Genomic DNA, 24,648 nt, shown 5'->3' on the forward strand with positions numbered 1-24,648 from the left:
CAGCTTTTCTAATCTTACCTATTCCCACCCTTTTCCATTGCAGTGTCTGTTTGGCTGTCAAAACTTCGACGCAAGCAAACGAAAACGGAAGACATCGTTGTTCACCGATCATGACCACAAGCTGATTAACAGTGGCGGTGGCGGTGGTGGTGGTGGTGGTGCCGCCACCCTCGGCACACCGCTGCACAAGGAGGAGATTAACCTAAACAACGTGATCCACGCCTGACCGTGCCCGTGGGGAATAGCGTTAGGCCGACGGACAACACGCAGCTTCTCCGCTGTCCGTATTCCACAGAAACAGTATTTTGCGCTACGTATTTTTGTATGACACGGGTTACGATCGTAGTAACCCCTGATGGTTGTTTTTTTTTTAGCAAAACAAAAGCCTTTTTCCCTTCCATCACCATCACCATGGTTACTATCCATCCTTTACAGAAGCGTCATACGCGCCCAGGGAGGGGTATGCAGGTGTTGGTTTCCTACCACTGGCACCTCCTACCAACCATTCCCAATAGATCCGTTTAAACAATCAACCCCCCGCCGTTTGCCCCCGGTATATGACGGCGACGGTATTGTGATATTATTCAGTAAGTCATTAACGTATGTGTTACACTATTACACTCACCTCCTCCACTCCCAAAAAGGCGCATCGCAAACGGTGGTAAAAACAAAATCGCAGCAACCCCGCCGAATGCAGTGCATTCAAATTCAAATTAAACAAAATGTGCCAAAAGTTGAGAGTCAATCTGTCGAACGACGAAACAGCAAAGATTTTAACTGCGAAAATACGCGGGAGAATAACGAGAAACAAGGAAAAAAGGATGATTATACAGCAATAATAGCAAAATAGTGTACAATTAACATTAACAACAAAGGCATAGACAGTAGTGCGAGTAATCATACAATCGCGAGTAATATAAGCATACAAAAACAAGCGTGTTGGTGGGCCTTTTAAAGCCCACTTTTAGCATACGTTCTTCTACTTGGCGAAGTTTAAAAAACAACAAAGTCACTCTAAAACTAATACTACTACCGTACTACTCTAAGGGAGCGGGAGCACGATTGGGGGGGTGTAAGAAGGTTTTACTGTATTTGATAGGCAATATATTGCAAAAAATATATTAATGTATTATTTATAAATATTTAAATCCAAAGGACGGAATGTTCGTTTTTTTAATAAGAAAGAATAAAGAAGAGAAATACATGATAATGATGGAGAAATTTGAAGAAATAGACCACATATGTATGGCCAAAAAGCTACCTAATCTGCGATTGATCCCCGGCCGGTCCTGGATGCAGTCCTCGTCAACGCCAACGGATAATTTAGTCAACTGGTTAGCAAAATTCTAATCTAATTGCATGTTCTGGGATCCAATTGCATTTTCTCAATGGGAATCTTCGCTATCCGATCGGTTTGGCAGTGGAGTGGAATGGAGTATGCCGTCATAGCAACGTAGTTAGAAAGGTCGAGCGATGGGATATGCAGCTGAAAACCTCATACAAAAAACCATTTCAATCGGATAACTATATCCACTGCTGCACCCCAGTTGATACAACAGTGGATGGCTGAACATTATGGAGAAAAAATTAACAGCAAGCAAAAATGAATGTTTTTTTCTTTGGTTTTACTGATTCAATTGTTGAAGATGCATTATCACTCGATTTAGCTAAAAACATTCATGTTAATTTTGATTTTAATTTTCAGTTTTTAGTGAATAATGAAAAAAGGTTAATGTTTTAAGCGTTATAGTTCAGGTTAGGATGTTGTTGTGAGCATGTTTTGTTGACACAACCAGGAGACCGTTTTTGAGAAACATCCAAAGGAACCATCTTCATATCATGACATGAACCGACCCGGAACTCGGGTGATGGCCCGTCGGACGTGGATAAGTATAAGCGATGTCTACCCGTTCAAGCGGCGAGTCTGGGTAGAAATAGTGTTCTCTGGTATTTATTGAAGCTGTTCCGCCTATTTGTACCTTACGGGCCGTCCCAAAAACACTCCAGGTCACTTATGGATGGTTCCAGCCCGGAAAGGACTGGATCGACTCAAACATCACAAACGTCCGATGGGTTGGCCCTGCCTGAACCGGATAACCCAGCCTGTATAGTCCTTTTATGCCATCCACAAGGACAGAGGGCATGGTAGACCCAAATTGAGATGACAATATGATGTGAAAGCGTCCACCGTTAAGATCGGGATAAAGGATCGACAGACGAAAGCGCGAGACTGTGAGCAGTTTCGGTCACTCCTGACCAACAATTGTAACGCGTTGCTGCTATAACTTTTTGTATGAGAATGTAAAAAAAAAAAACCAACGTTTGAGGATCCCACATTCCCGGTGGATGGAGTGGATGGGCGCCCATGGTACTCCAGGACTAAGGTTCAGCGGCAGGTTCAGAAAGGATTCAAACCACTAGTTCGCACTTTTTTTGTTTCATCTAAATTTGCTCACATAAAAACGGATAAATTGGATCAACTTTCGTTTGCGATCTGGTCCATTATGATAATCCTTTATAAAATCCTGTATTGGACATGCGAATTCGGAATCTAATTGGAATTTTCCGATAAATATACAGTGGAGCGCCGTTTATCCGGGCTTCTTGGGACTTGACCTCGACCGGATAAGCGAATAACACGGATAATGAGTCAAATGATATATTTAATCACCAATTTCTGATTAGTTCTTTAAAAATTCCTATTTTTTGATAAAAATAACCCAGTTTTTATTAACTTCATGTTTTTTCTATGATAATATTTGTTATTTGCCATGAATTATAGTGTTTTTTGTTATGATAATGTGCTCTTATAACCGCTTTTTTAAATATCCTCCTCATAACGCAATGTCACCTTTGTATTGAACTGTCATTTCTCAACAGCACGGATAAACGGAAAGCCGGATAAAAGGTACCCGGATAAACGGCGCTCCACTGTAGTTACGGGACTACTTTACACCTTACTTACTTATCTGGCGCTGCCAACTTTATCACCACGGGCCAAAATAATTACTTCCGATGAGAAAGATGTTGTTTTTTAAATATCGTTACTCCGTAAAAACAATGATTGGCACGATTTCCTAGAGCAAATCATTCCGCTGTTCGAAATTAATAACTGTCTAAAGATACCAAAACATCGCATCGAAAGACTTCTCTCCTGTAGACGAAGCCGAACGCGCAAACAAAAGGGAACTAATCAATTGAATTGTAAAATGCAGTTATGTTTCCAAAATACGACCAAACCATTACTATTTCAATCACACCATATTCACGATATCTACTGTCATCTGTTCAGTTGATCAATTGATACTATAATTTCCAAGTTTCTTTTTTTTTGGTAAAATTTTTTCATTTTCTTCCATTTTATTGCCCATAACCCCCGTCGGTATTGTGGATTTTTGATTTAAACATGCCAACGCAATCGAAACCTTCCATACACAATACTAGCTCTTCTACCAGTGTAGGTCGTAATAATAACAGAGTAAAGGTACCGCCATACCGCAATTAAGCACACGACGTAAGGGAGCAACGGATTTAAAATTAGAAACAACATAAAACGGAAACACGAAACATAATAACAATCTTCCACTTTCGCGGCGTAAAAGAAATGCAAATGCCTCTCGCTCTCCTCCTAGCGCTTTCAGCACCGGTTCGAACGGCTTATCAGAGGGCAGATTAAAAAGGAAGAAAAAAAGGGAACGAACATACAGTAAAATCTTGTCCAGTCATGCTCCCGCGCGCCCATCCGCTAAAACAAACGAACCTAGAGCTTCTCTGCCGGTGATGGTAGTGCTGATTGACTTTATAGACTCCTCGTTGCGTTGTTCGGTGTGGCTTGTAGTGTGGTGGTGATGAGTACTACCCGAAAACTGAATTCTGCTTAACTTTGGAAATGTACGTACGAACTCTGGCTGGCATGCACTTTGCACTTTGTATAAGAATGTTCGTGTGTTCTTCTCCTTCCCGTTTCTCGTCCCGTCGCGCCCTTACAGCTTCGCTTCCGTCTTGAGCAGCGGGGCCAGCTTCTGGGCCAGCATAATGTTGCCGGCAATCTTCAGCTTGCCCTTCATGAACGCGGTCTGGGGCTGCAGTTTGCCGAGCGCCAGCTCGATCATGTCCCCGTCGGCTATCGTCATGGTGGTGTCGGCCTTACCGCCACCCTGTACCGGGCCTTCATACACCTTCGCGTTCTTCAGGTCGAGCACTGCGGGGGAACACAAACACCAGAGAAAGACGTCGTTAGTATCGGAAAGAGAAGAATGAAAGCAACCGTGTGCGTGTGTGTGTGTGAGAGTGTGTCACTCCAATTACTTACCCCACTCCTTGGCCACCTTGCCGCCGCTGGTGATTTTGTACAGGAAGACCGCATTGATGGCCTTCGCCTTGGCCTCGTTCTCGGCCACGCGGTCCTTGATGCCGGCGAACACGGCATCGCTCTGCAGGTCAACGGCGGCAGTCATGTTCGGCTTGATGACGATCTGCTTGAAGTCTACGTACGCACCTGTGGGCGAAAGCGGCGATTAGAGCGTGTGGGTTCCGTTCCTGTCCTCACGAACGTGGCAAGCTGAGTGTGCGCGTTGCGCGGTGCTATGATATCGAACGAACATTGCTATTGCTTTGCCCGGCTTATCACACACCTCTTTCGTGTGCATGATAATCGTCGGGCTTTAAGGGGTGTTTGCACTTTTCGCTCGCCCCTACAAGGGCGCCCTCCCTTGCTACCGCTGCCCGCTGGTCAAAAGTCACCACTTTAAATAAATGCTACATCACTTCAGCGGTTAGTGGTCGTAGTAGGGTGATATGGTTCGACTTTGCTTATCGACATCCAAGCAAGCGTTAGCAAGCGACGAACCTGGAACGTAACCCCGCCTGATCTCAATGATTGCTTTATCGATTTCTCCTGCTCCGGTAAACAGCACACGCACAACTTAACTACCCCCTAGAGGGGGATGATGAACCAGTATGTCACCGCGTGCCACCCCTAATGAGGGGAGAAAACATACAACCACACGCACACACCTGGCATTCATCCCCTTTTAATCGTGCCCGGCACTTATCAGCCATCCAGCGAAGGGATAAAGGTCAACAATCGTTTACTTGCACAAAACAACCACCCCAGCATTGCCGAAATGTGGAAAAGCGCAAAAAAATAGCGTCAAAAGTACACCAATTCAAGTGTCCGGCCATGTAATGTCGCAGGCAAGAAAGCTAGAGAAACGCATAACCCCGTGCACGAGACTTACCAGTCAAACCAAAGGCACAATAGTTTTGACGGGGGAAACACTTTGACCCAACGGATTTGGCTGGCCGCTGCTGCACAGAAGGGCAATAAATTATGCAGAATAAAAACGTTCCAGAAACTACACCTTTTCACCCTTATCGCGACGTGCAGAGAGAAAAAGGTGGAACCAAATGCCGACCTTTGTTTTGACAGCTGGGTTTCGCCCATGGATGAAAAAACAAGAATCATTTTCGCCCCCATTTCGCTCGCTCGTCGTGCTGTTTGGGTTGTCACGAAAGTGATGATGGTTTTGTGGCGATACATGTTTTTTTGAATATATTAATGTTTACAATTTTAAATATCAATGGCTTGATAATACCATGCTTATTTGGTATTCATAAACGCCATTCGTTCTTGTAATACTGAAAATCACAGTTAACATCAGTGCTGCAAAATGTCATGAGCATCACGAGATATTCACCAACGAAAACAATGAACATATCCGTAGCAGCTTGGTGTTCATTGCTGATACTCAATGAAAATGTGTTATGACATGCCTAGTGCTTGAGTCAAACGTGAAATACTGACAGACAAGCTGAGCTTAATGCCGGCGAAAGCACAATCATGACTTTTACTGGCTGTGAACAGTGCTCACGTACACAGTTGAGATGATCAATGACGATACTCAAACAGTTGGTTGAACAATCACATGCTTAGTGACATTTTGCTTAACACTAAACTCTTGGTCACTCACTTGGTCATGACATTTTCTGTCGGTGATAATCACAACATTCTTGGAATATACTTGGCGTATGGTCCCAAGCAGCAAAATGAGCATGCTTCCTCGCTTTGTCTAGTTAGTCTGTCGGGTCAAACAGAGCCAGGAATCATGCTCATTGTTTCTTGGAACCACTCGCACGCACCGCATATCTCCCATACCCATCGTAATGATCACCGACACAAAATGTCACGACGAAGTGAATGGCCTGAATTTGGTTGTACAAAATGTCACCAAGCATGTGACAGTCTCAACAAATGTTTGAGTCTCACATCTGATCATCATAGTAGAGCTCATGACGCTGACGTGATTTTGTTTCAGCTGGAATTTCTAATGACTATATCAGATCAGAACTGTTCACAGTAAAAAAGAGTCATGACATAGTGACATTGGTCACAAAAATGTCATGAAGCATGCTTTGATCACACCAATAGCTTTGAGTATCACCTCTGATTATAACAATCGAGTACATGTATGGATGGATTTTGTTTCAGTCAGATTTTTTTATGGCATTGACAGTGACATTTTGCACCACTGGTTAACGCTAACGACAATTCCGATAAAAAAATGTTAAGGCACTCAAAAACAACTCAAAATTTAAATATGGGCAATTTGAACAACACAATTTAAATTTAAACATCCCTAAAAAACAAAACCACACACCTTTTTCGATCACTAGTATGAGGTTTTTTTGATCGAAAATGCCAAATGCTAGCTTTCTGTAGGAAGCAAAACTATGACGTGCTTTGCGCTAGCGTGCAGGAGAGTAACTATCGTAATTAGACACGGGTGTACACTGCAGTGATCTCTCCACCGGCTTGACTGCTATTAATCCCCTTCCACACAGTCCAACGCTCAGCGCGCAGGTACACTTGCCGTTACACAACAACATTTACGCTCCACCACCATTACATACCGTGTCTCCCTCTCTCCATGTCCATTGCGTAAAACAACCGCCAGAAAAGATCGCGATATTAAGCAAGATTCCACTTACCCGATAGCACCTCCGTACTCGTCTCCACCACGACCGTGCGGAAGCAGACCCGGTTGTTCGGCTCCTTCCACATGTCGACGCGCAACGTTTGACCCGGCAGGACCGGTTTGGAGAAGCGCACCTTGGCCGCCCGGAACAGGGACGGATCGTCACCGCCGAACTGCTTCAGCACCGCCTTCACCGAGACGCCCATCGTGCAGAGGCCGTGCAGGATCGGCACCTTGTAGCCGGCGATGGCCGAAAAGCTCGGATCGATGTGCATCGGGTTCAGATCGCCGGACAGCCGGTATACGGCGGCCTGGTTCTGGTGCGTCGGCACCTCCACGGACGCGTCCGGCGAACGCTTTGGGTTGGGCACGAGCGGTTTCACCTCGGGGCCTGCCTTCGTTTTGCCGTTAAAGTTGCCGGCACCGACGACAAAGGTGGAGCTCTGGTTGCGGGCAACAAGTGTGCCCTGCTCGTCGTACGAGTCGGACTGCGTGATGACGAGCGCGCCGGACTTTTTGTCCACCACGTCCAGCACGGTCGAGGTGGTCGTTAGGACGCCCTCGGTGGCCGGTGCTTCGAACAGCTCGATGTACTGCTCACCGTGCAGGATCTGGACATTTTGGGGGAAGAAAAATCGCTTGTTAGAAAACTATACAATTATTAGGGGACGGTTTGAAGGGCAGACTCCATTACATTAGTAAGATCAAACGTGGTGTGCTTGATGGCGGACGCAGTCAGGCTCGAGCCCATCACGGCGAGCAGCCCGGGCAGGATGAAGAACGTGGGCAGCACGGCAAACTCCGGATTGTTCTCGTACAGGAACTTCAGATCGGTCGGATCGGTAACGGACGCACCGACGCCGAGCGCGTACAGGATCGCATCCTTAAACCCGTACCGGAACGTTTCCGTCACCGAGTTTTCATTGTTCTGGCCGTCGCGCAGCTTCTCCAGCACGCCGACCAGGCTTAGGCTGGCCTCGCCGATCGCGTTCAGACGCTTCGCCTCCGACATGTCCGTCACCCGGTTCCACACCTGCTGCACGTACTCGGGCGAAACGTCCTCGTCGATCGAGGTGCGCAGCACGCAGCCCCTGCCCCGCACAAAGTGCACCTTGGTCGCCCAGCCGGCCGCACTTTCGATGATGGCGCCGGTGTCCTCGCACGACTCGTGGCACAGGTACGCCACTACCGGGGCAATCAGCTTTGGCTCTGGAAAGGGACAAAACAATTAGACCATAATACCCGGAAGACGAGAAAATGCAGCTTTTGCCACAACTTACTAAGCTCATTGAACAGTATCTCCGGCAGGATGCCCTCTGTCATGCGGGAGGCCGCCGTCGGCACGATCACATTGCACTGGATGTTGTTCTTCGCGCCCTCGATCGCGACCGTGTTCGCCAGCCCGACCAGCCCCAGCTTGGCCGCACTGTAGTTCGCCTGCCCGAAGTTGCCGTACACGCCCGAATTGCTCGACGTCATGATGATGCGGCCATAGTTTTGCTTCTTCATCACCGGCCAGGCCGCGCGCGTCGTCAGGAAGCTGCCCTTCAGGTGCACATCGTGAATCAGGTTCCAGTCCTCGTCCGAGATGCGGGCCAGGCTGCGGTCACGCAAAATGCCCGCATTGTTCACCAGCACATCGATCCGGCCAAAGTTCTCCAGCGCCGTCTGCACGATCTTGTCGCCCTCGACGACCGAGTTGTAGTCCGGCACGGCGACGCCGCCGGCGGCCCGGATCTCCTCCACCACCTTGTCGGCGGCGTTCGATTTGCCCTGGCCGTGGAAATTGCCCCCCAGGTCGTTCACAACGACCTTTGCACCGCGCGACGCAAACAGCAGCGCGTACTCGCGCCCGAGCCCGGCGCCTGCTCCGGTCACCACCACGACCCGTCCATCGTAGCGAAGTTGCTTTGATGCGTTTTCCTTCGGTGCAACCATCGTGTGTGTTTGTGTTAGTTTCTGCGGAGAAGAAGAATGGACACAAAAATGAGAAGCAAAGCACGAACTTCCGAAAGGGTCAAAGATTCACTTTCGAGCTGGTAGTTCAACTGGCCTGTTGCTTAAAGGCAATCTTGTTGATAAAGTGTATAACAACCAAGAACAATAAATAAGTCGTCCCACTTATCTTAACTGATAACGGTAAGCAACCGACAAGAAAACAACAAACCCTACGCGACGCAGCTCGCATACATTTGCAAGTCATTTAATGCTCCCTTATATGCTGAAGGGGGCTCATTAAGATGCAGATAGCACCGAGGGAAGAAGATCCACGAAAAAGAGAAATGTGTAAAAGTAATGTCGACGATCTTGCATTACAATTCACCTAAGCGATGTGGGTATGTGTGTATAGTTACCGTAAATTACAGACTGTTGTTTATACTTTTACCACCACAAACTATCGTGTCTGATATTTATCTAATTGTGCTATTTAATAGCTTATTGATAATTTCACTTTACACAACTAATAACAAACAAAAAACAAAAAACAATACGACGAGTCGCAACAACACGTCCGTACGAAAACAATCGAGAAACACGAATGAATGGGGAGCGCGCGGTAACGCAAGGTTAGCTCACAAACCGTACCCATTCGCCATGTTAGAAAAAGAGATTTAAATTGACGGTTAATCTCCCTACCCCACTGAACACATTTTCGATTCGCTTCTTTTTACTGCTTTAAATACAATCATTGTAACATTTGATTCGATTGGTCCGAAACGGTTCTTCTTCTTTTTGACTATTCGCTGTGTTTATATGTTTTGTTGGAGGCAAATCCACCAGCGACCAAATTTTCCCTCTACGACAGATCCTCCAGAAGTGCCGAATGCCAAATCCCTACGCACCTGTCCATCGACTTCAAGGCGGCCTACGACTTCATAGACCGGAATGAGCTATGGAACATCATGCAGCGGTACCATTTCTCGGGGAAGTTGGTCCGGCTGTTAGAGGCCACCATGAACGGGGTGCAGTGCATGGTGAGAGTATCGAACTTGATGTCGGAATCGTTCGAATCTCACAGGGGTGTGAGGCAAGGTAACGGACTCTCCTGTCTGCTATTCAACATCGCGTCATTCGAAGTACGCGGGGCTAGACAACGACATCCGTGATACGATCCTCTGCCAGTCTCTCCAATTTCTTGGTTTCGCGGATGACATCGACATCATCGGCAGGACAACAGCGAAGGTGTGTGAGGTGTACACCCGACTAAAACTGATTGAGAATCAATGCGAGGAAGACGAAGTACCTGCTTGCCGGAGACTCAGACCATATGGGAAGCAGTGGATTAGTTGACGGCGACAGTCTCGAGGCAGTAAAGGAGTTTAAAGCGTAAAGGAGCTATCTCGGGACGGTCATTACTTCAGACATCGACATCAGCAACAAAATCCGGAGTCGCATTGTTCAGGGGAATCGTGCATACTATGTGCTTCACCGACTGCTGAGATCCAGAAGACTTCGAGCTTTCGAACTGCTGAGCGGAAGATACAAACGTTCTGGGCGTGTTTGAATGACGCATCCTCCAGACTATCTTTGGCGGTATGTTCGAGCATGGAGCGTGGAGGAGAAGGATGAGCTATGATCTTGGTGAGCTGTACGGCGAACCGAGCATCCTGACGGTGGCAAAGGCTGGTAGGGTACGATGGCTGGGGCATGTCATGAGGATGTCGGACTCATGCCCCACCAAGAAGGTGTTCGACAGCGAACTCGATGGCTGGATCAGGTGAAGCGAGACCTGTCGGAGATCGGGTGTCTACATGGATGACTATCAATCTTCTTCATCAATTGATCAACCAACATACCCGTTAACTATATTCATGGATGAATTTGAACTTCCTCACGCATCTAAAGTGACTAGATTTGCTGTAGAAGAACCAGAAGTGCCAGTTCCGGATGATAAATTTGTTCTCACATACAATTTCGGTAACGTCAATGCACTGATGTTATGAATTTTCCTTCTATTCTTCTGTATATAGTCATTATTATAGATTTTCTAGCTACATTTCTTCAGCTTTATTGTACCATCGTTCACCGTAAATTGCTTTATCAAAGTCGTCTTTTACCCTGCTCCTTAAGTGCATTTCATCTCATGTCCCCCTCACCATAGATCCCAACCAGGAGCCGATTTTTGGGCGTACAGCTTTCATCCTTCAATCGCTTGCGCAACACCTTGTACCCGAGCTCTTCGGCACGTAGCGCCCGGTCCCGATCGATCACGTCCATGCAGTAGAAACCCTGGTGCGCTTTCGCCACATTCGTCCTGTCGCTGGCCAGATCGTGCGTCTGGTCCGCACAGTGCGCAACGCAGAAGTACTCTTTCAGCGCCAACTCTGACTCCCGAAACAGGCGACTCCTCGGGTACGTCACATGCTCGATATTGTACAGCTTGCCGTAACAGCACGGACAGCTAACAAAGTGTGCCCGGTGGGCGAAGCACTTCTCCAGCACGATATCGGTCGCGACACCACACGCGTGCAGCGAGACGCCGATATCGAACCGGGCGGTAAAGTAGTCCAAATTGCACTGGAAAAACACCACATTGCGAAGGGCAAGCCGTTCCACACGCTCCATCGCCCGCTGCTGCGATTCCTCCTTGTTCTCCAGCAGATAGACGGTGCAGCGAGGCAGCAGATGAGCAAGCAGTATACCGAGGTGTCCCGTGCCGGAGCAAAAGTCCACGATAATCGCACCATCGGTGGCCAGCCGCATTACCTCGTTGACTAAGCTTTCCAGCTGATGGCGCTTGCGCAGTATGCGAGCGGGTGGCAGCTTGCCGCCCTCCGGTCTCGCCTCAACTGGTACCGTGTCCCATTCGAACCCGTTCGTCGCCCAATCGTTCACCGCGCTACCGATGTCGGTGGGGATCCGGTCGACTTTGCACAGAATGTCCAACACCTCGGCCTGGTTCGTTGTCAGCACTTGGTCGCCCTTCAGGTTCAGCTTCTTGGTGTCGGATTTGTACAGGCTGAATTCTTGTGGTATTTCCAGCACCAGCGCATCACAGCCCGCGAATGCAGTCAGTAAGGAACAGTTTTGTGCCGTCGGCAGCACTTCATTGCACACTTGATGGAGCCGCCCTTCGTCGTGCTTAGCAACGCGCTCCATCCATCCCGAAAGGTTAGGCACCTTCGCACGCAGCACAGCGTTCGTAAGACGACGCTCAATCAATTCAAAGCAGATGTACAGCATTAAATCGGCCAGCGTTTTTTCGTACCCTTCCGCAAACTTATGGTTGGCATGAAAGTCAAACTGCTGCTCAGCGCTGGCCAGCTTGCGGTGCTCCTCTTCGGACGAGATGCGCACATTATTCACAAGATTGATCAGTTTGTAAATGTTGTGCGATTTCAGTGGCTGCACAAGATGGCTTTCCAGCTGTCCTATTTCCGCCGGAAGCTGGCTATCGTTGACACCGAGCTTGAGCACCTCCTCCACACACCGCACCATATCAAGCTCGCAGAACTTCGTCCACAGGGAAGCGTCCGCCGGTGCCACGAGCGTATTTCCCTTGAAACCAAGCAATTCGGCGGAACTTTTCGTAGCCGCCACGTGCTGCTTGGTTAGTCGCCGACAAACGCCACACAGTCCGGACACAATCGTATTGATCCGCTCGATAGCGATCGAGGGAAGCTGACAGAACAGAGCCGGATCGTCCGGCAGCGGTGCGGCGTCGGTGAAAAACGCCGACGCTTCCACACTCGAGGTAGGAAGCACAATGCGTAGAACATTGGTGGTCGCTTTGCATTGCACAAAGTGTACCACAACGTCCGTGGGGTTAAGTTCTAGGTAGCGGTACAGCACCAGCACGATGTAGCTTTCGAGCGGAACGTCCAAAGCTCGGACGGAGTGCTGCGCACCGGTCACACACCCACCCTCCGTGCTGGGTAGCAGTCGATAGTACTTAAGGTAAAGCTTCATCGTCAAAGTCGTCTGGTGGAAGCGGGGGTACGTACGCTAACTCCTATGCACCTAGCTCCCGCTGGATCTTCAGCATAGTCCGTCGGTTTAGTGTTTTTTGCCGCAGAAAGGAAACGGCTGCGGAAAGTGTGCCGATGATGGTTAGCGAAATTTGAAACGACCAGTAGTGCCGCTCGTCTAGCCACGCGACCCGATCACAGCTGCACAAAGGGATTGGAAGAACAAAGGGACATGTTTACTGCTTCCTTCTTTCCGCACGTTCTTACCAGTCCTTACCTTCGCGTGACGATTTCTCCGCCGATACACTTCAGCACCTCCTTGTTGTGGGTGTGGACGCAGACGCCCTGGGATTTGCTCGCGATCTCGAACGCGGTGCACGGATGGCAGTCCTTGATCACCTCGTACGTTTCGCGCTGCCAGCAGGTGGAATTATTCTCGATCACAAACTCCTGCCGACGGGAGCCCGCCTTCATCCATTTGGATTCGATGATCAGCACAACTATCGTTAGTCTAGCGGGTTTTGGGGTTGGGCAAACGAAGGGAAAGCGCGAGGATGGATTTGGTGGTTACGAATCGATCCGCCGTCGTGCGTGCGTGCGTGTATGACGAAATATACGCTTGGGTAAATCGGATACGAGGCTCCGTGAAGGTAAACAAACTTACAGTATGAGGCAGCTGATTCCAAACACCATACGCTTTTTGGAGAGGTTCTCTATCATGGTTGTGTTGCGGATGAGTGGAAGGGTAACAAACGGGGCAAGAGATAGGCAAAGTGGCCAATTCTTTACGGCAAAATTCACAACTCCCGAACGGCAGGAATGTGCTCTGCGTGAGCAATGTTTTCCCTTTTCTCCTTTTGGGCTTCTTTCACTCACCTGCTAAAATGACAGAACAGGGAAGGCATGGCAATTAGGCGGCGCTCTATTACACATCGGTAACATAGGTTACTGTACCAGATTTCAATAGGCTGGTGCAGCAATATCACAAAACTGCTGATACATTTACAATTATTTTCGATGAAAGTAGTATTATTTTGGTTGATTAACTATCGTAATATGTTTTTGTTTGCCATTTCAAAGAAGAAGAAACGCTCTGAAATGTGACATGTTCGAGGCGGTAGATCAAGGTGTATGGATATTAGGAGGTGAAGTGCTTCAGAGCAAATTGACATTTCACGACTTGACATAACAATACTGGGGGCTCCGGTATTAAAATCGGGGAGGGCTGGAGGGGGGTATAGAAAATTGTATGCGATTTGACATAATACTCAATGATGGCGCCCGGAAAACGCGCTAACAATTCACCTCCTTAATAAACACACCTTGGCGGTAGATGTCAAATTGAACCTGTCAAATACCAAACATTACCATTTAATTCAGAGCGCCGCCTCAGCGATATGTTTCCGACCAACAATGTTGCTCGCAACAACATTAGACCAACAAGTCAAGAAACGCGTAAATTCGGGTACAGACTGTATGTATTACTAACAGTTTAGTAGCTGCCGTCCAGCAGTGGTGTATAACGAAGTTTCGGATGTGAACGTAGCTGGCAAGACTACAACTGTTTATATTTTAATCTAAAGATTGCTTTTCCCTATGCGCGGAAATCCAGTAATCAAGCTTGCAAGTTGTTGTTGATGTTCAAAAATTACAGCAACTTTGAGTTGTGCGGCATTGTGCAGGAAATTCTGAGATCTACTTCCCTCTCGCACGTAAGTAAATTATTGCAAGTTTGGCAAACATTCCTTCCTCATCCCTTTCTCCGACCGCTTGGGGCCTTAACGCCCCTTCAATACCCAGCAGCGTAAGTTGGTACTGTTTAGTTTTGTGAAACCCCCTTATCTGCACTTTATAACGTACACGCAATCGAGATCACTCTTGTGGGCTGATTTCGTTTCAGCCCCGTACCACTGCAACATGTTTGAATTTCGATTAATCACAACGTGGTGACGCATCCCGGTCAGCCTAGTCCCATACTATGTATATCCAGTTCATAAATCCAACTAAATGGTTACCAATAATACATTTTTCGTCAACTCTATCGTTCGCCATACTAACGGTCTTACAATCGCAATGCAATGCTTTTTTTTCTCTTCCACTCAGCACTCTAACATCTTTTTCCGGTATTATCGGCAGACCGGCAGAAGTTGAATACGGACTTAACTAAGCAGATCAACTCCAACTTAGCAAGTGTGCAAGTGAAGTTCCTAGTGCAAAGCAAAAATGGGTATACGTCACCTGCACACGTTTATGGAAAAGAATGGCGGCTTTTACACTGTGAACATGGAGCATGAAATTCTGTGAGTAATCACCATGGGGCGAGAAACAAAGAATAACCTCGCTGCTAAGACATAATTGAGGACATGTTCATTAACAACATTTATTTCACTTACGTTCCAGAAAAGCGAAGAAATTCACCGAAAACCCCTTATTGGTAATCGACATGAAGGCGTTGCACGCTATATTTAGTACCGACAAACGTAGCCTACTGTGCGGCAGTCAGTTTTCGGTAGTGGAACATATGGCAGATACGTTTTTCAAGCGCCTCACTGATGCTGGTGCTGAACTGGTATTTTATTACGACGGAACACTCAAAATGAACGATAAATGGATCGCTAACCAGAATGAAAAGTACGATCGGATGATCAACATCCTCGACGGAATCGATGCAGAGCCGTCGTTGAAAGAGGCTGCAGACAAGTTCGAACGGACGATACCATACAACACGTGCATCAAGTTGAAGAACGTGGCCAAACGGCACGGCAAGTTTATCGTCTCCAAGGACTTGAAATGTGATCAAGCGTTGGCGATTTACGCCACCAAGTTTAAGGCACTGGCGGTCGTTACGCACGACACCGATTTCCTCATTTTCGAGGGCAGGTGGCAGCTGTGGCACGCGAACCATATCGATGTGAACAAGTTGATTACGAAGGCCTACTGCAAGCAGGAGCTACTACGCACGCTTCGTTTGCAGTGGCGTCAGATGGCCATATGGGCAACGTTGGCTGGGAACAGTTTCTTCAAATACGACGAGCTGGTACCCTTTCTAAGCGAGTTTGGCCCAAACAATCAAAAGTTGTATCGATTGGCCGAATATGTGCGACAGTTGCCGCTGCGAAACGGAAAGCTAGATGACGATACGGTACACTCGATACTGGGGCGGGTGTACTGGAACAGACAAGTACCGCCCGAGGCTTACGAGTGGTTTCGGCAAAGTGTTGCCTTCTATCAGGTGGTACGTATGAGCGATCACACGTTTACGTTTATTGTTTATTGGTTTAAAACAATCCACCCTTTCTTTCAGAATGAACCAGTGAAGGATTCGCAGCAGAACGACGGTGATCCTTTCGCTCACTTACTGGAGGACGAACATTACGTCACCTACAGTATTCTGACCGATAGGCCGTATACCTGTACCCTATTATTCGTTGATTATCGGTCATCCGAGATTGGAAATTACTATGAAATCATCGAACCGATCATTGCACGCATGGCAGGTATACTGCTCTATCATCACAAGGAAGAACGGCAGGATGTAACGCTGGCCATAAAGCGCAACCATCATGAGTCACACTCGGTCGTCACAGTTCCAGCCATGTTCCCTACTGCCATTACACCACCCCCGTTAATTGAGTTGATTTCAAAGGATGAAAGTGTACAGGCCTCGTTGCTCGAGCGTAAACTGCAACTCTGGCGATGGGTTTGTTCCGACGATTTGCTTGACGTGGAAGAGTTTAATACCGTGCCACCCGCGTTCATGTGCACGGTACTTACCCTGTACCGCTTGAGGCAGTGTGGCGCCATCCGCATATTCGAAGCGGATCTACTTTTGCTCATTGCTCAGCAGCTTTCTAAGGGTGTGTTCGATCTAACGCTGGAACCGCTCCCGCAGCGCTTGAATCCACGAGCCTTTCGATTGGCATTTGTATTTCAGAATGTGTACCACCATATGGCTCGGGTGGCCAAAGTACTTGGTCTGTCCGAAGAGTACCGACCGATGACACCATACGATGGACACCGGTTCCACAATATGTATAACGTGTGGACAAGCTTGAAAGTGGAATCAGAGTTCCAATCGATCGGCGACTGGCGTTTTTACAAAAATGCAAATAGCACATGACGTATCGACTGCATGAATCACACGTTCTAGTGTAGTTGCTAAAAACTAGAATAAAAATGTACCAAAAAGCATGTTTTGACACCTTAAAATTTATTTTTATGTTAATTTTTTTTCTTATTTGGTTTTAAACCTAATTTTGGGATAACTGAGGAGAATATACTTTTAAAGATTGTTCGTAATTTTAAACGGTAAAAACATACATTGATGCGTAAACGTTAAACAGACATTTGTTCTCTCTTGAAACTGTGAACGTGAATCTGTCTGGTATTGGAAACGATTCAGTTCATGTTTCGATCCAGTAACTGGTTCTGTAAGGTCGACGAACCATACCGATATTCAGACTAGAAATTCAACGAACCAATTAGTGAAAACATCCGTAGGAAGGATTCGGAAATAGAGTATGAACTACAGCGAAGTTTGCATTTAAGTTAATTTGGTCAGGTTGCAGGACTGTGCAACTAAATTTCAAAGATCCCCTTTCCTATAAAGAATATTCCGAAATTAATGACCTCGAAACCTAATTACAATGAGGTACTTCTAACGACCCCCTAACAGACCTAACACCAAACCAATACTGGTCCTGCCAACATTACATTACCTGTTCTGGTTCAAATGACCTAATGCCGCTCCTGGACCTGATACTGAATCCATAACGGCCGAGGAATCGTTAGGCCGCGGGGCCATGGGGATTCTCAGCGCTCATTTTCTCAAGCACTCATGAGTGCTTTTGAGAAATCCTCGTTCTCAGCGTTTGTCGAATCGGAACAAAATCGGTTTTGAGAATCTTTGAGAATCTTTGAGAAAGTTGACGATGCAGCGATCGGATAACTGAAATATAAGCAATTGAGCTATTTGTTTTTCGATAATCTCTGTGGAAAATGTATTCAATGTTTATAATTGAAAAAAATGCAATCAAAAATATATTTTCTATTTAAAGCTCCAAATAAAGCATGAGTGGCAATATCAGTTTCTCAAAGTGAGAAAAACTGACGACGGCCACGGGCTCGCGTCTGAGAACAAGATTTGAGTGCTTGAGAAACTTAAATGAGTGCTTGAGAATGTTTTCTCAGCTTGAGAAAGCCCCGTGGCCCCGCGGTCTTACTGAACCCACACCGGACCAGGAACCAATACTGGCCATACCGGTCCAAGGGGCTCAATAACATGCCGGTCATGGGTTCAAGCCTAGAATGGACCGTGCCCCTGTAGCAAGGATTGACTATCCGGCTGCGTGGTAATGAATTAAGTCTCGAAAGCCTGTATAGGCCGGCATGTCCGCGTAGGACGTTACGCCAAATAGAAGAAGAGGAACCAAGAACTTATTATGACCCTATACCGGTCCTGGAACCAATCATGACCTCATACCTGCCCTGGAACCTATTATGAAACCATACCGGTCTTGGGACTGATCATGAACCCATACCAGTCCTTGATCCGATCATGAACCACCTATTCAGATATAGCTCCCGATTTCATTCATTTTATGGAATAACGGGACCTGGACCGTTTCGGATTCGTAACGATTATTGAACCTGGTCCTGGTCTGGAACCAGGATACAGTTCCAGTTTCTGTCGACAAACCATACTCAGTGGTAAATGTGCAGCGTAGGAATAGTGTAGGAAGAAGCGTAGGAATTCAGCATAGGAATACAGCGTACGAATTTTACTAGAATTCTTATAGTGATACCGATACCGATACAACGATAGTGATAAAGCGAATTAATAGACAACGATACTGTCCGTTTTGGAGTATGGTTGTGCTTCCATTGGGCAGCTAAGTCGCACTCATTTTGACTTGAGAAGATTCAGTATCGCTGTCTTGGAATCGTACTGGGTAGCATGAAGTCGACCCACAACATGTGCAGTGATGTACGAACTTTGGAACTCTGCAAGAGACAGGGTTTAAATTCAAAATCATGAAGTTCTATCATGATTTTCTTTCATTACAGGTGCACTATAGTACTTTTTCCAAATATATCTAACGCCAGTTTACCAGGGTCCTACAGTTCCATTTTAAGTGTAGATACCTCGTCGAGGGCGGCAATTAAGACTATCCTCGATAATGTTCGCTGAAACGACAATTCCCAGCATTTTTGTGGAAAAGCATGGATATCCAACTAACCAACACCAACAGAGCAGGGTATGTATACAACACATGTACCGAAACATACTTTAAATTACCATGCTCATGCTTTATGTAAGGGATCTCCAAACTTTTCAGTTCGCTGTTTCAGTGTTGAGGGCCATCTTTCCGTTGCCTGTTACTAATGCGATCGTTTAAATTTCGTCTTTATAGGAAAATACTAACATGATATACAAAACTTCTATAGCTTTCCAATATTTATGCTTGGTCTACGTCTCTGAATAGCAACAATTACATTTTGTTTAAAAATAGTCACAATAATCAACTATTTCTTTTGACCTTAACAAAGCCGCCAAGGGCCGCATAATAGGCTCCCGAGGGCCGTAGTTTGGAGACCCCTGCTCTATGCAGTGGAGCTTACCGCAATCCCGTATGCGTTACTGCCTTAGGGTCCTTATTTGATTTCCACTTAGGTCTAATCTTTTCGCATTGGGCGCACATCTCCAGCATGTAGAACAGCTCGACACGAAAGCATATGACTGCGGCGTTACATGTCACGACATAGATCATCTTCTTCGTTTTTGCACGCAATACGAGGCTACACGACCCTCTTTGTTGGATGCAGTCGAGAAACTGGGAAGATATCCTAGTATCCCTATCCGGGAGTCTTCTTAGGATCATATTTGAGTTTTTCAGGGCTAACGAATGAACTATGTAACATTCCTAGAGTAGGACTCTTGTGGCTTGCTGTGCATTGGTCGATCGTTGGCGATGGCATGCAATTTCACGTTGATGGCATGGGTCGCAAGGTGCAATGGAAGGATTTGCTCTCTCTCTCTCTCTCTCTCTGTCTCTCTCTCTGTCTCTCTCTCTCTCTCTCTCTCTCTCTCTCTCTCTCTCTCTCTCTCTGAGCATCTCTACGATTTTTGCAGCGGGGTGCAGGTTGTGTATCATCGTCGTGCGGCTTACTCTTGCCATGCTGGCTCAAAGAGTTATCCATCTGTTTGTCTTTGTGCTACATGTCTAGCGATTTACGTTTGCTTGAGAAGAATGACTATAGGTGTGAATCAGTCCGGTCAGCTACAGCTTAAGACAGAAGGTCTTTGCATGGACATGGACCTTGTAAAGATATGAGCTTTAAAAAAGGTCTGCAGACACAAAGCACCTCAACTCTGCTAGCAGAGGCAAGAATGCATAATGAATGATGCAAGCAACCGTCCAAAAGAGCTCTGAAATATGGATTGGATTAAGACCCCTACAATCCCCAATGGACGTAACTGAACAGACTAGAGCGAACCAGCAATGCTCAATGCTCGTGTTTGCAATCGCGCACAATGTGGTTGCGGTTGTTTATGTTTTAGTCTTAAGATTAATTTCCCGTACGTTTAAGGCAAACCAGCAAACAAACTTGCAAATTGTTGTTGATGATCGAAATTTGTAGTGATTTTGAGTCGTTAAAACTTGCCGTGTGAAAATTAGGAAGTTTGAAGGGGATTCCGAGTTAAGAAGCCATCTTTACCCACAAACGAATAAGTCCAAAGCGACAAACTAAGCATACAATCTAGACAGAGTGAGAATAGTATGCTGTAGGTTGGATTTTATTTATCAGCAATTAATCAAAATTCCTCTCTCCTTTTCAAAACCACCGATTTGAATTAGGCTCAGTTTAGTACTCCCTACAACGAAAGTTGAATTGTTTTGTTTTATGCCACCACCGCATCAGCACCACCACAACTTCAACACATAACTTAAACACAAAGTAATCGAGATCACGCTCGCGATCTCCTGAAACCAATCTGCGTCATTTTGGGTTTAACTTCGTACCGCTGGTAAATGTATGGATTTCTCTGCGGTCACGCATTCTGATTAGCTTGGGTTCACATTGCCATTGGAGACCAAAGTAAACATAACGTTTAAACTAAATATTTATCAAAAAATCATTTTTCATCAGCACTTTTGTCCAGTACATTCAGTACTCTAGCGGCTTTTGTCAGTCTTTGGATATCGGCAGAAGTTGCATGGAACACAGGCTTAATAAACAGATCTGTTATGTGTAGTGCTGGGAATTTCGTTAAAAAAAAGGAACGGAACGGAACTAGTTCATTTTTCAAAAAGAACGGAACGTGAACCTGGGGTGCAAAAGAACCGACCCAGAGCTTAGAAGCCAAACTGTCATCCAGGGAGGGGGGGGGGGGGTGATTTTATTACTTGTTACAGGACATGAAAAGGCGTTTCTTCAATCTGAAATCATATCTGACACCAAATCTAGATGGGTTCAACCTATGCCCAGTAAGCTGTACCAGCTGTGCTAATATAAAGCATCAAAGCCTTTCTGTACCACTAATAAGCTTGGCTGTCAGTAACTTATTAAGTGCCCACAGCAGGATAATCATCCCAGCGTATGGGGGCACGATCTATTCGAGGCTTTTACCCATGCCGATCTTATAGAGTGGTACGAGTTGAAGATTGTATCACGAGATTGACTAATTATTTGAATTTCACTTACTATTTAAAACAAATAGTTTTTTTCACATAAATCGTTTACAAGATCACGGCACTCAAACGGTTGTCGAATGGAACAGAATGCTTCGAATGGAATGGCCAAATATTGGAATCATGCCGAGTGCCAGGATCAAGTGGATATCGTGGCATAAAAAAAAAATACATTTTTTTTTCGTTGTTCTTACTCACATATTATAATACATCTTTTCCAACCCGTTCTACCATATGAGTACAGATTTTAATTTTATAATAGTTATTTGTCTAGTTAAGACAAGCTAAATTATAACAAAAAGTATAATAGATGTTACAAATTGCACCATAATACCAACTGCAACACCATTTTTGGTTTCGCTTATCACGATTTTTATAAACGATACGCGACGAAGTGCGATGAATATTCCTGTGAGCATGGGAGAGTGCACAGGCAACACAAACTGTGTGCGAGAAAAAGTGAACAGTTATCTTGCACGCAGCAAGCAACAGCCGGACAAAGCCGGTTTTTCAAAGAACGGAACGCACGAACGATAGCACCTTGCTAACAAAATTGAAGCGGCAAAGACCGGAACGGAACGGAGTGAACGGAAAGAACGAATTGAACGGAACGGAATGAACGGAAAGAACGGAATGAACGGAACGGAATGAACGGAAAGAACGGAATGAACGGAAAGAACGGAATGAACGGAACGGAACGATGTTGTATAAAGGATCGGAGCAGAACGGCCTACATAAAGAACGGAACTTTTTTACTAGGTTCGGACCGGAACGGCCAACACTAGTTATGTGTTTATAGTATGCCGATATTTTGTATAACGAATAACTTTCATCATAGTAACATATGATTCACTGCGGTTATAAGTTTCTATCTGAAATAAATTCATTCTGTTCTTAACCATACAATACACTGGTTGTTTGCACTACTGCCAATAAGATCAAAGTCCAACTTAACAAGTGCTCAGTCGCATTCAAGCATTTCGTCGTAACCCGGTCCACGAAAATGGGTATTCGTCATCTACATACGTTCATGGAAAAGAATGGCGGATTTTACACTGTGAACATGGAGCGTGAAATTCTGTGAGTAATCATCGTGGGGCGAGAGACGAAGAATAACCTCGCTGAAGAACCAAGAATCACATTTCATTCACTTACTTTCCAGCGAAGCGAAGAAATTCACCGAAAACCCCTTATTGGTAATCGACATGAAGGCGTTGCACGCTATATTTAGTAACGACAAACGTAGCCTACTGTGCGGCAGTCAGTTTTCGGTAGTGGAACATATGGTAGATACGTTTTTCAAGCGCCTCACTGATGCTGGTGCTGAACTGGTATTTTGTGATGACGGAACACTGGATCCAAATAAGCTTGAAAAATGGATCGCTAGCCAGAATGAAAAGTACGATCGGATGATCAACGTCCTTGACGGAATCGATGCAGAGCCGTCGTTGAAGGAGGCTGCAGACAAGTTCGAACAGACGATACCATACAACACGTGCATCAAGTTGAAGAACGTGGCCAAACGGCACGGCAAGTTTATCGTCTCCAAGGACTTGAAATGTGATCAAGCGTTAGCGAGTTACGCCACCAAGTTTAAGGCACTGGCGGTCGTTACGCACGACACCGATTTCCTCATTTTCGAGGGCAGCTGGCAGCTGTGGCACGCGAACCATATCGATGTGAACAAGTTGATTACGAAGGCCTACTGCAAGCAGGAGCTACTATGCACGCTTCGTTTGCAGTGGCGTCAGATGGCCATATGGGCAACGTTAGCTGGGAACAGTTTCTTCAAATACGACGAGCTGGTACCCTTTCTAAGCGAGTTTGGCCCAAACAATCAAAAGTTTTATCGATTGGCCGAATATGTGCGACAGTTGCCGCTGCGAAACGGAAAGCTAGATGACGATACGGTACACTCGATACTGGGGCGGGTGTACTGGAACAGACAAGTACCACCCGAGGCTTACGAATGGTTTCGGCAAAGTGTTGCCTTCTATCAGGTGGTACGTATGAGCGATCACACGTTTACGTTTATTGTTTATTGGTTTATTACAATCCACCCTTTCTTTCAGAATGAACCATCGAAGGATTCGCAGCAGAACGACGGTGATCCTTTCGCTCACTTACTGGAGGACGAACATTACGTCACCTACAGTATTCTGACCGATAGGCCGTATACCTGTACCATCTTATTCTTTGATTATCGGTCGTCCGAGATTAGAAATTACTATGAAATCATCGAACCGATCATTGCACGCATGGCAGGTATACTGCTCTATCATCACAAGGAAGAACGGCAGGACGTAACGCTGGCCATAAAGCGCAATCATCATGAGTCACACTCGGTCGTCACAGTTCCAGCCACGTTCCCTACTGCCATTACACCACCCCCGTTAATTGAGTTGATTTCAAAGGATGAAAGTGCACAGGCCTCGTTGCTCGACCGTAAACTGCAACTATGGCGCTGGGTTTGTTCCGACGATTTGCTTGACGTGGAAGAGTTCAATACCGTGCCACCCGCGTTCATGTGCACGGTACTTACCCTGTACCGCTTGAGACAGTGTGGCGCCATCCGCATATTCGAAGCGGATCTACTTTTGCTCATTGCTCAGCAGCTTTCTAAGGGTGTGTTCGATCTAACGCTGGAACCGTATCCACAGCGCTTGAATCCACGCGCATTCCGGGTAGGATTTCTGTTCCAAAAAACGTACGACCATATGATTCATATGGCCAAAGTGCTTGGTCTGTCCGAAGAGTACCGACCGATGACACCATACGATGGGCACCGGTTCCACAACATGTATAACGTGTGGACAGGCATGAATGTGGAATCAGAATTCCAACCGATTGAAGAATGGCGTTTTTACAAGCATGCAAAATCACACGCCGTACAGAACGAATGACAAGTTTATCCATTAATTGACAAAATTGCATGGGTTTTTTTTGCACTTTTCCCATATACTCAGATTTAAAATCAGCAAACAACATATATTCTACTTAGTTATGCTATAAAAAATCCCGATTATTGAGGAGAGCACATTGCGTACCCAATGTTATAGAACGTTCGAT

The 24,648-nt window shown here is 46.1% G+C and overlaps 5 protein-coding genes across 16 annotated transcripts in view; 2 read left to right on the forward strand and 3 right to left on the reverse strand.

The window, feature by feature from the left end:
* LOC120955693 (phospholipid phosphatase 2-like) overlaps positions 1-1,148 on the forward strand; it is a 49,838-nt gene extending 48,690 nt beyond the window's left edge. For both annotated transcript variants that reach the window (XM_040376779.2, XM_040376778.2), the window contains exon 6: positions 44-1,148. In XM_040376779.2, the coding sequence (XP_040232713.2) occupies positions 44-226 (183 nt within the window). In that variant the 3' untranslated portion in view covers positions 227-1,148. The remainder of the gene's footprint in view (positions 1-43) is intronic.
* Positions 1,149-3,197: 2,049 nt separating this feature from the next.
* On the reverse strand, positions 3,198-9,522 carry LOC120955687 (peroxisomal multifunctional enzyme type 2-like). 2 transcript variants are annotated; one of them, XM_040376769.2, is made up of 6 exons: positions 9,332-9,522; positions 8,258-8,936; positions 7,672-8,186; positions 6,991-7,588; positions 4,313-4,498; positions 3,198-4,201 (listed from the first exon to the last, which is right to left on the reverse strand). In XM_040376769.2, the coding sequence occupies exons 2-6, from the start codon at positions 8,913-8,915 to the stop codon at positions 3,984-3,986; spliced, it is 2,175 nt and encodes a 724-aa protein (XP_040232703.1). In that variant the 5' UTR covers positions 8,916-8,936; positions 9,332-9,522; the 3' UTR covers positions 3,198-3,983. The 2 variants fall into 2 exon arrangements, with proteins under 2 accessions (XP_040232703.1, XP_040232704.1); XM_040376770.2 differs by lacking the exons at positions 6,991-7,588; positions 7,672-8,186; positions 8,258-8,936; positions 9,332-9,522 and adding an exon at positions 5,241-5,422.
* A 1,448-nt stretch (positions 9,523-10,970) lies between these two features.
* On the reverse strand, positions 10,971-12,887 carry LOC120955688 (glutathione S-transferase C-terminal domain-containing protein homolog). Its single transcript, XM_040376771.2, has one exon. It carries the CDS (start codon positions 12,885-12,887, stop codon positions 11,055-11,057), a length of 1,833 nt encoding a protein of 610 aa, XP_040232705.2. The 3' UTR covers positions 10,971-11,054.
* A 43-nt stretch (positions 12,888-12,930) lies between these two features.
* On the reverse strand, positions 12,931-13,762 carry LOC120955694 (protein JTB). Its single transcript, XM_040376780.2, has 3 exons — positions 13,551-13,762; positions 13,164-13,397; positions 12,931-13,087 (listed from the first exon to the last, which is right to left on the reverse strand). The coding sequence occupies exons 1-3, from the start codon at positions 13,604-13,606 to the stop codon at positions 12,931-12,933; spliced, it is 447 nt and encodes a 148-aa protein (XP_040232714.1). The 5' UTR covers positions 13,607-13,762.
* A 480-nt stretch (positions 13,763-14,242) lies between these two features.
* LOC120956694 (uncharacterized) lies at positions 14,243-24,586 on the forward strand. 10 transcript variants are annotated; one of them, XM_049608835.1, is made up of 4 exons: positions 14,243-14,690; positions 14,990-15,186; positions 15,287-16,121; positions 23,652-24,562. In XM_049608835.1, exons 2-4 carry the CDS (start codon positions 15,110-15,112, stop codon positions 24,480-24,482), a joined length of 1,743 nt encoding a protein of 580 aa, XP_049464792.1. In that variant the 5' UTR covers positions 14,243-14,690; positions 14,990-15,109; the 3' UTR covers positions 24,483-24,562. The 10 variants fall into 10 exon arrangements, with proteins under 10 accessions (XP_049464792.1, XP_049464793.1, XP_049464791.1 ...); XM_049608836.1 differs by having other exon boundaries at positions 14,243-14,602; XM_049608834.1 differs by having other exon boundaries at positions 14,243-14,598.
* The last annotated feature ends 62 nt before the right edge of the window (positions 24,587-24,648 follow it).

This window comes from Anopheles coluzzii, chromosome 3 (genome assembly GCF_943734685.1).
Source record: "Anopheles coluzzii chromosome 3, AcolN3, whole genome shotgun sequence".
Taxonomy (NCBI): Eukaryota; Metazoa; Arthropoda; class Insecta; order Diptera; family Culicidae; genus Anopheles; species Anopheles coluzzii.

Excerpts from the sequence above, each read along its gene's own strand:
- LOC120955687 (XM_040376769.2), bottom strand. The coding sequence starts at position 8,915 with ATGGTTGCACCGAAGGAAAACGCATCAAAGCAACTTCGCTACGATGGA. Across the intron at positions 4,499-6,990 it reads GAGTACGGAGGTGCTATCGG|GTGCGTACGTAGACTTCAAG; the intron begins GTAAGTGGAATC and ends TTTCGCCCACAG. Across the intron at positions 4,202-4,312 it reads CAAGGTGGCCAAGGAGTGGG|TGCTCGACCTGAAGAACGCG; the intron begins GTAAGTAATTGG and ends GTTCCCCCGCAG.
- LOC120955688 (XM_040376771.2), bottom strand. The coding sequence starts at position 12,887 with ATGAAGCTTTACCTTAAGTACTATCGACTGCTACCCAGCACGGAGGGT.
- LOC120955694 (XM_040376780.2), bottom strand. The coding sequence starts at position 13,606 with ATGATAGAGAACCTCTCCAAAAAGCGTATGGTGTTTGGAATCAGCTGC. Across the intron at positions 13,398-13,550 it reads GGAATCAGCTGCCTCATACT|ACTAACGATAGTTGTGCTGA; the intron begins GTAAGTTTGTTT and ends AAAACCCGCTAG. Across the intron at positions 13,088-13,163 it reads GGAGAAATCGTCACGCGAAG|CTGTGATCGGGTCGCGTGGC; the intron begins GTAAGGACTGGT and ends CCCTTTGTGCAG.
- LOC120956694 (XM_040378366.2), top strand. The coding sequence starts at position 22,583 with ATGGGTATTCGTCATCTACATACGTTCATGGAAAAGAATGGCGGATTT. Across the intron at positions 22,660-22,741 it reads AACATGGAGCGTGAAATTCT|CGAAGCGAAGAAATTCACCG; the intron begins GTGAGTAATCAT and ends CTTACTTTCCAG. Across the intron at positions 23,583-23,651 it reads GTGTTGCCTTCTATCAGGTG|AATGAACCATCGAAGGATTC; the intron begins GTACGTATGAGC and ends CCTTTCTTTCAG.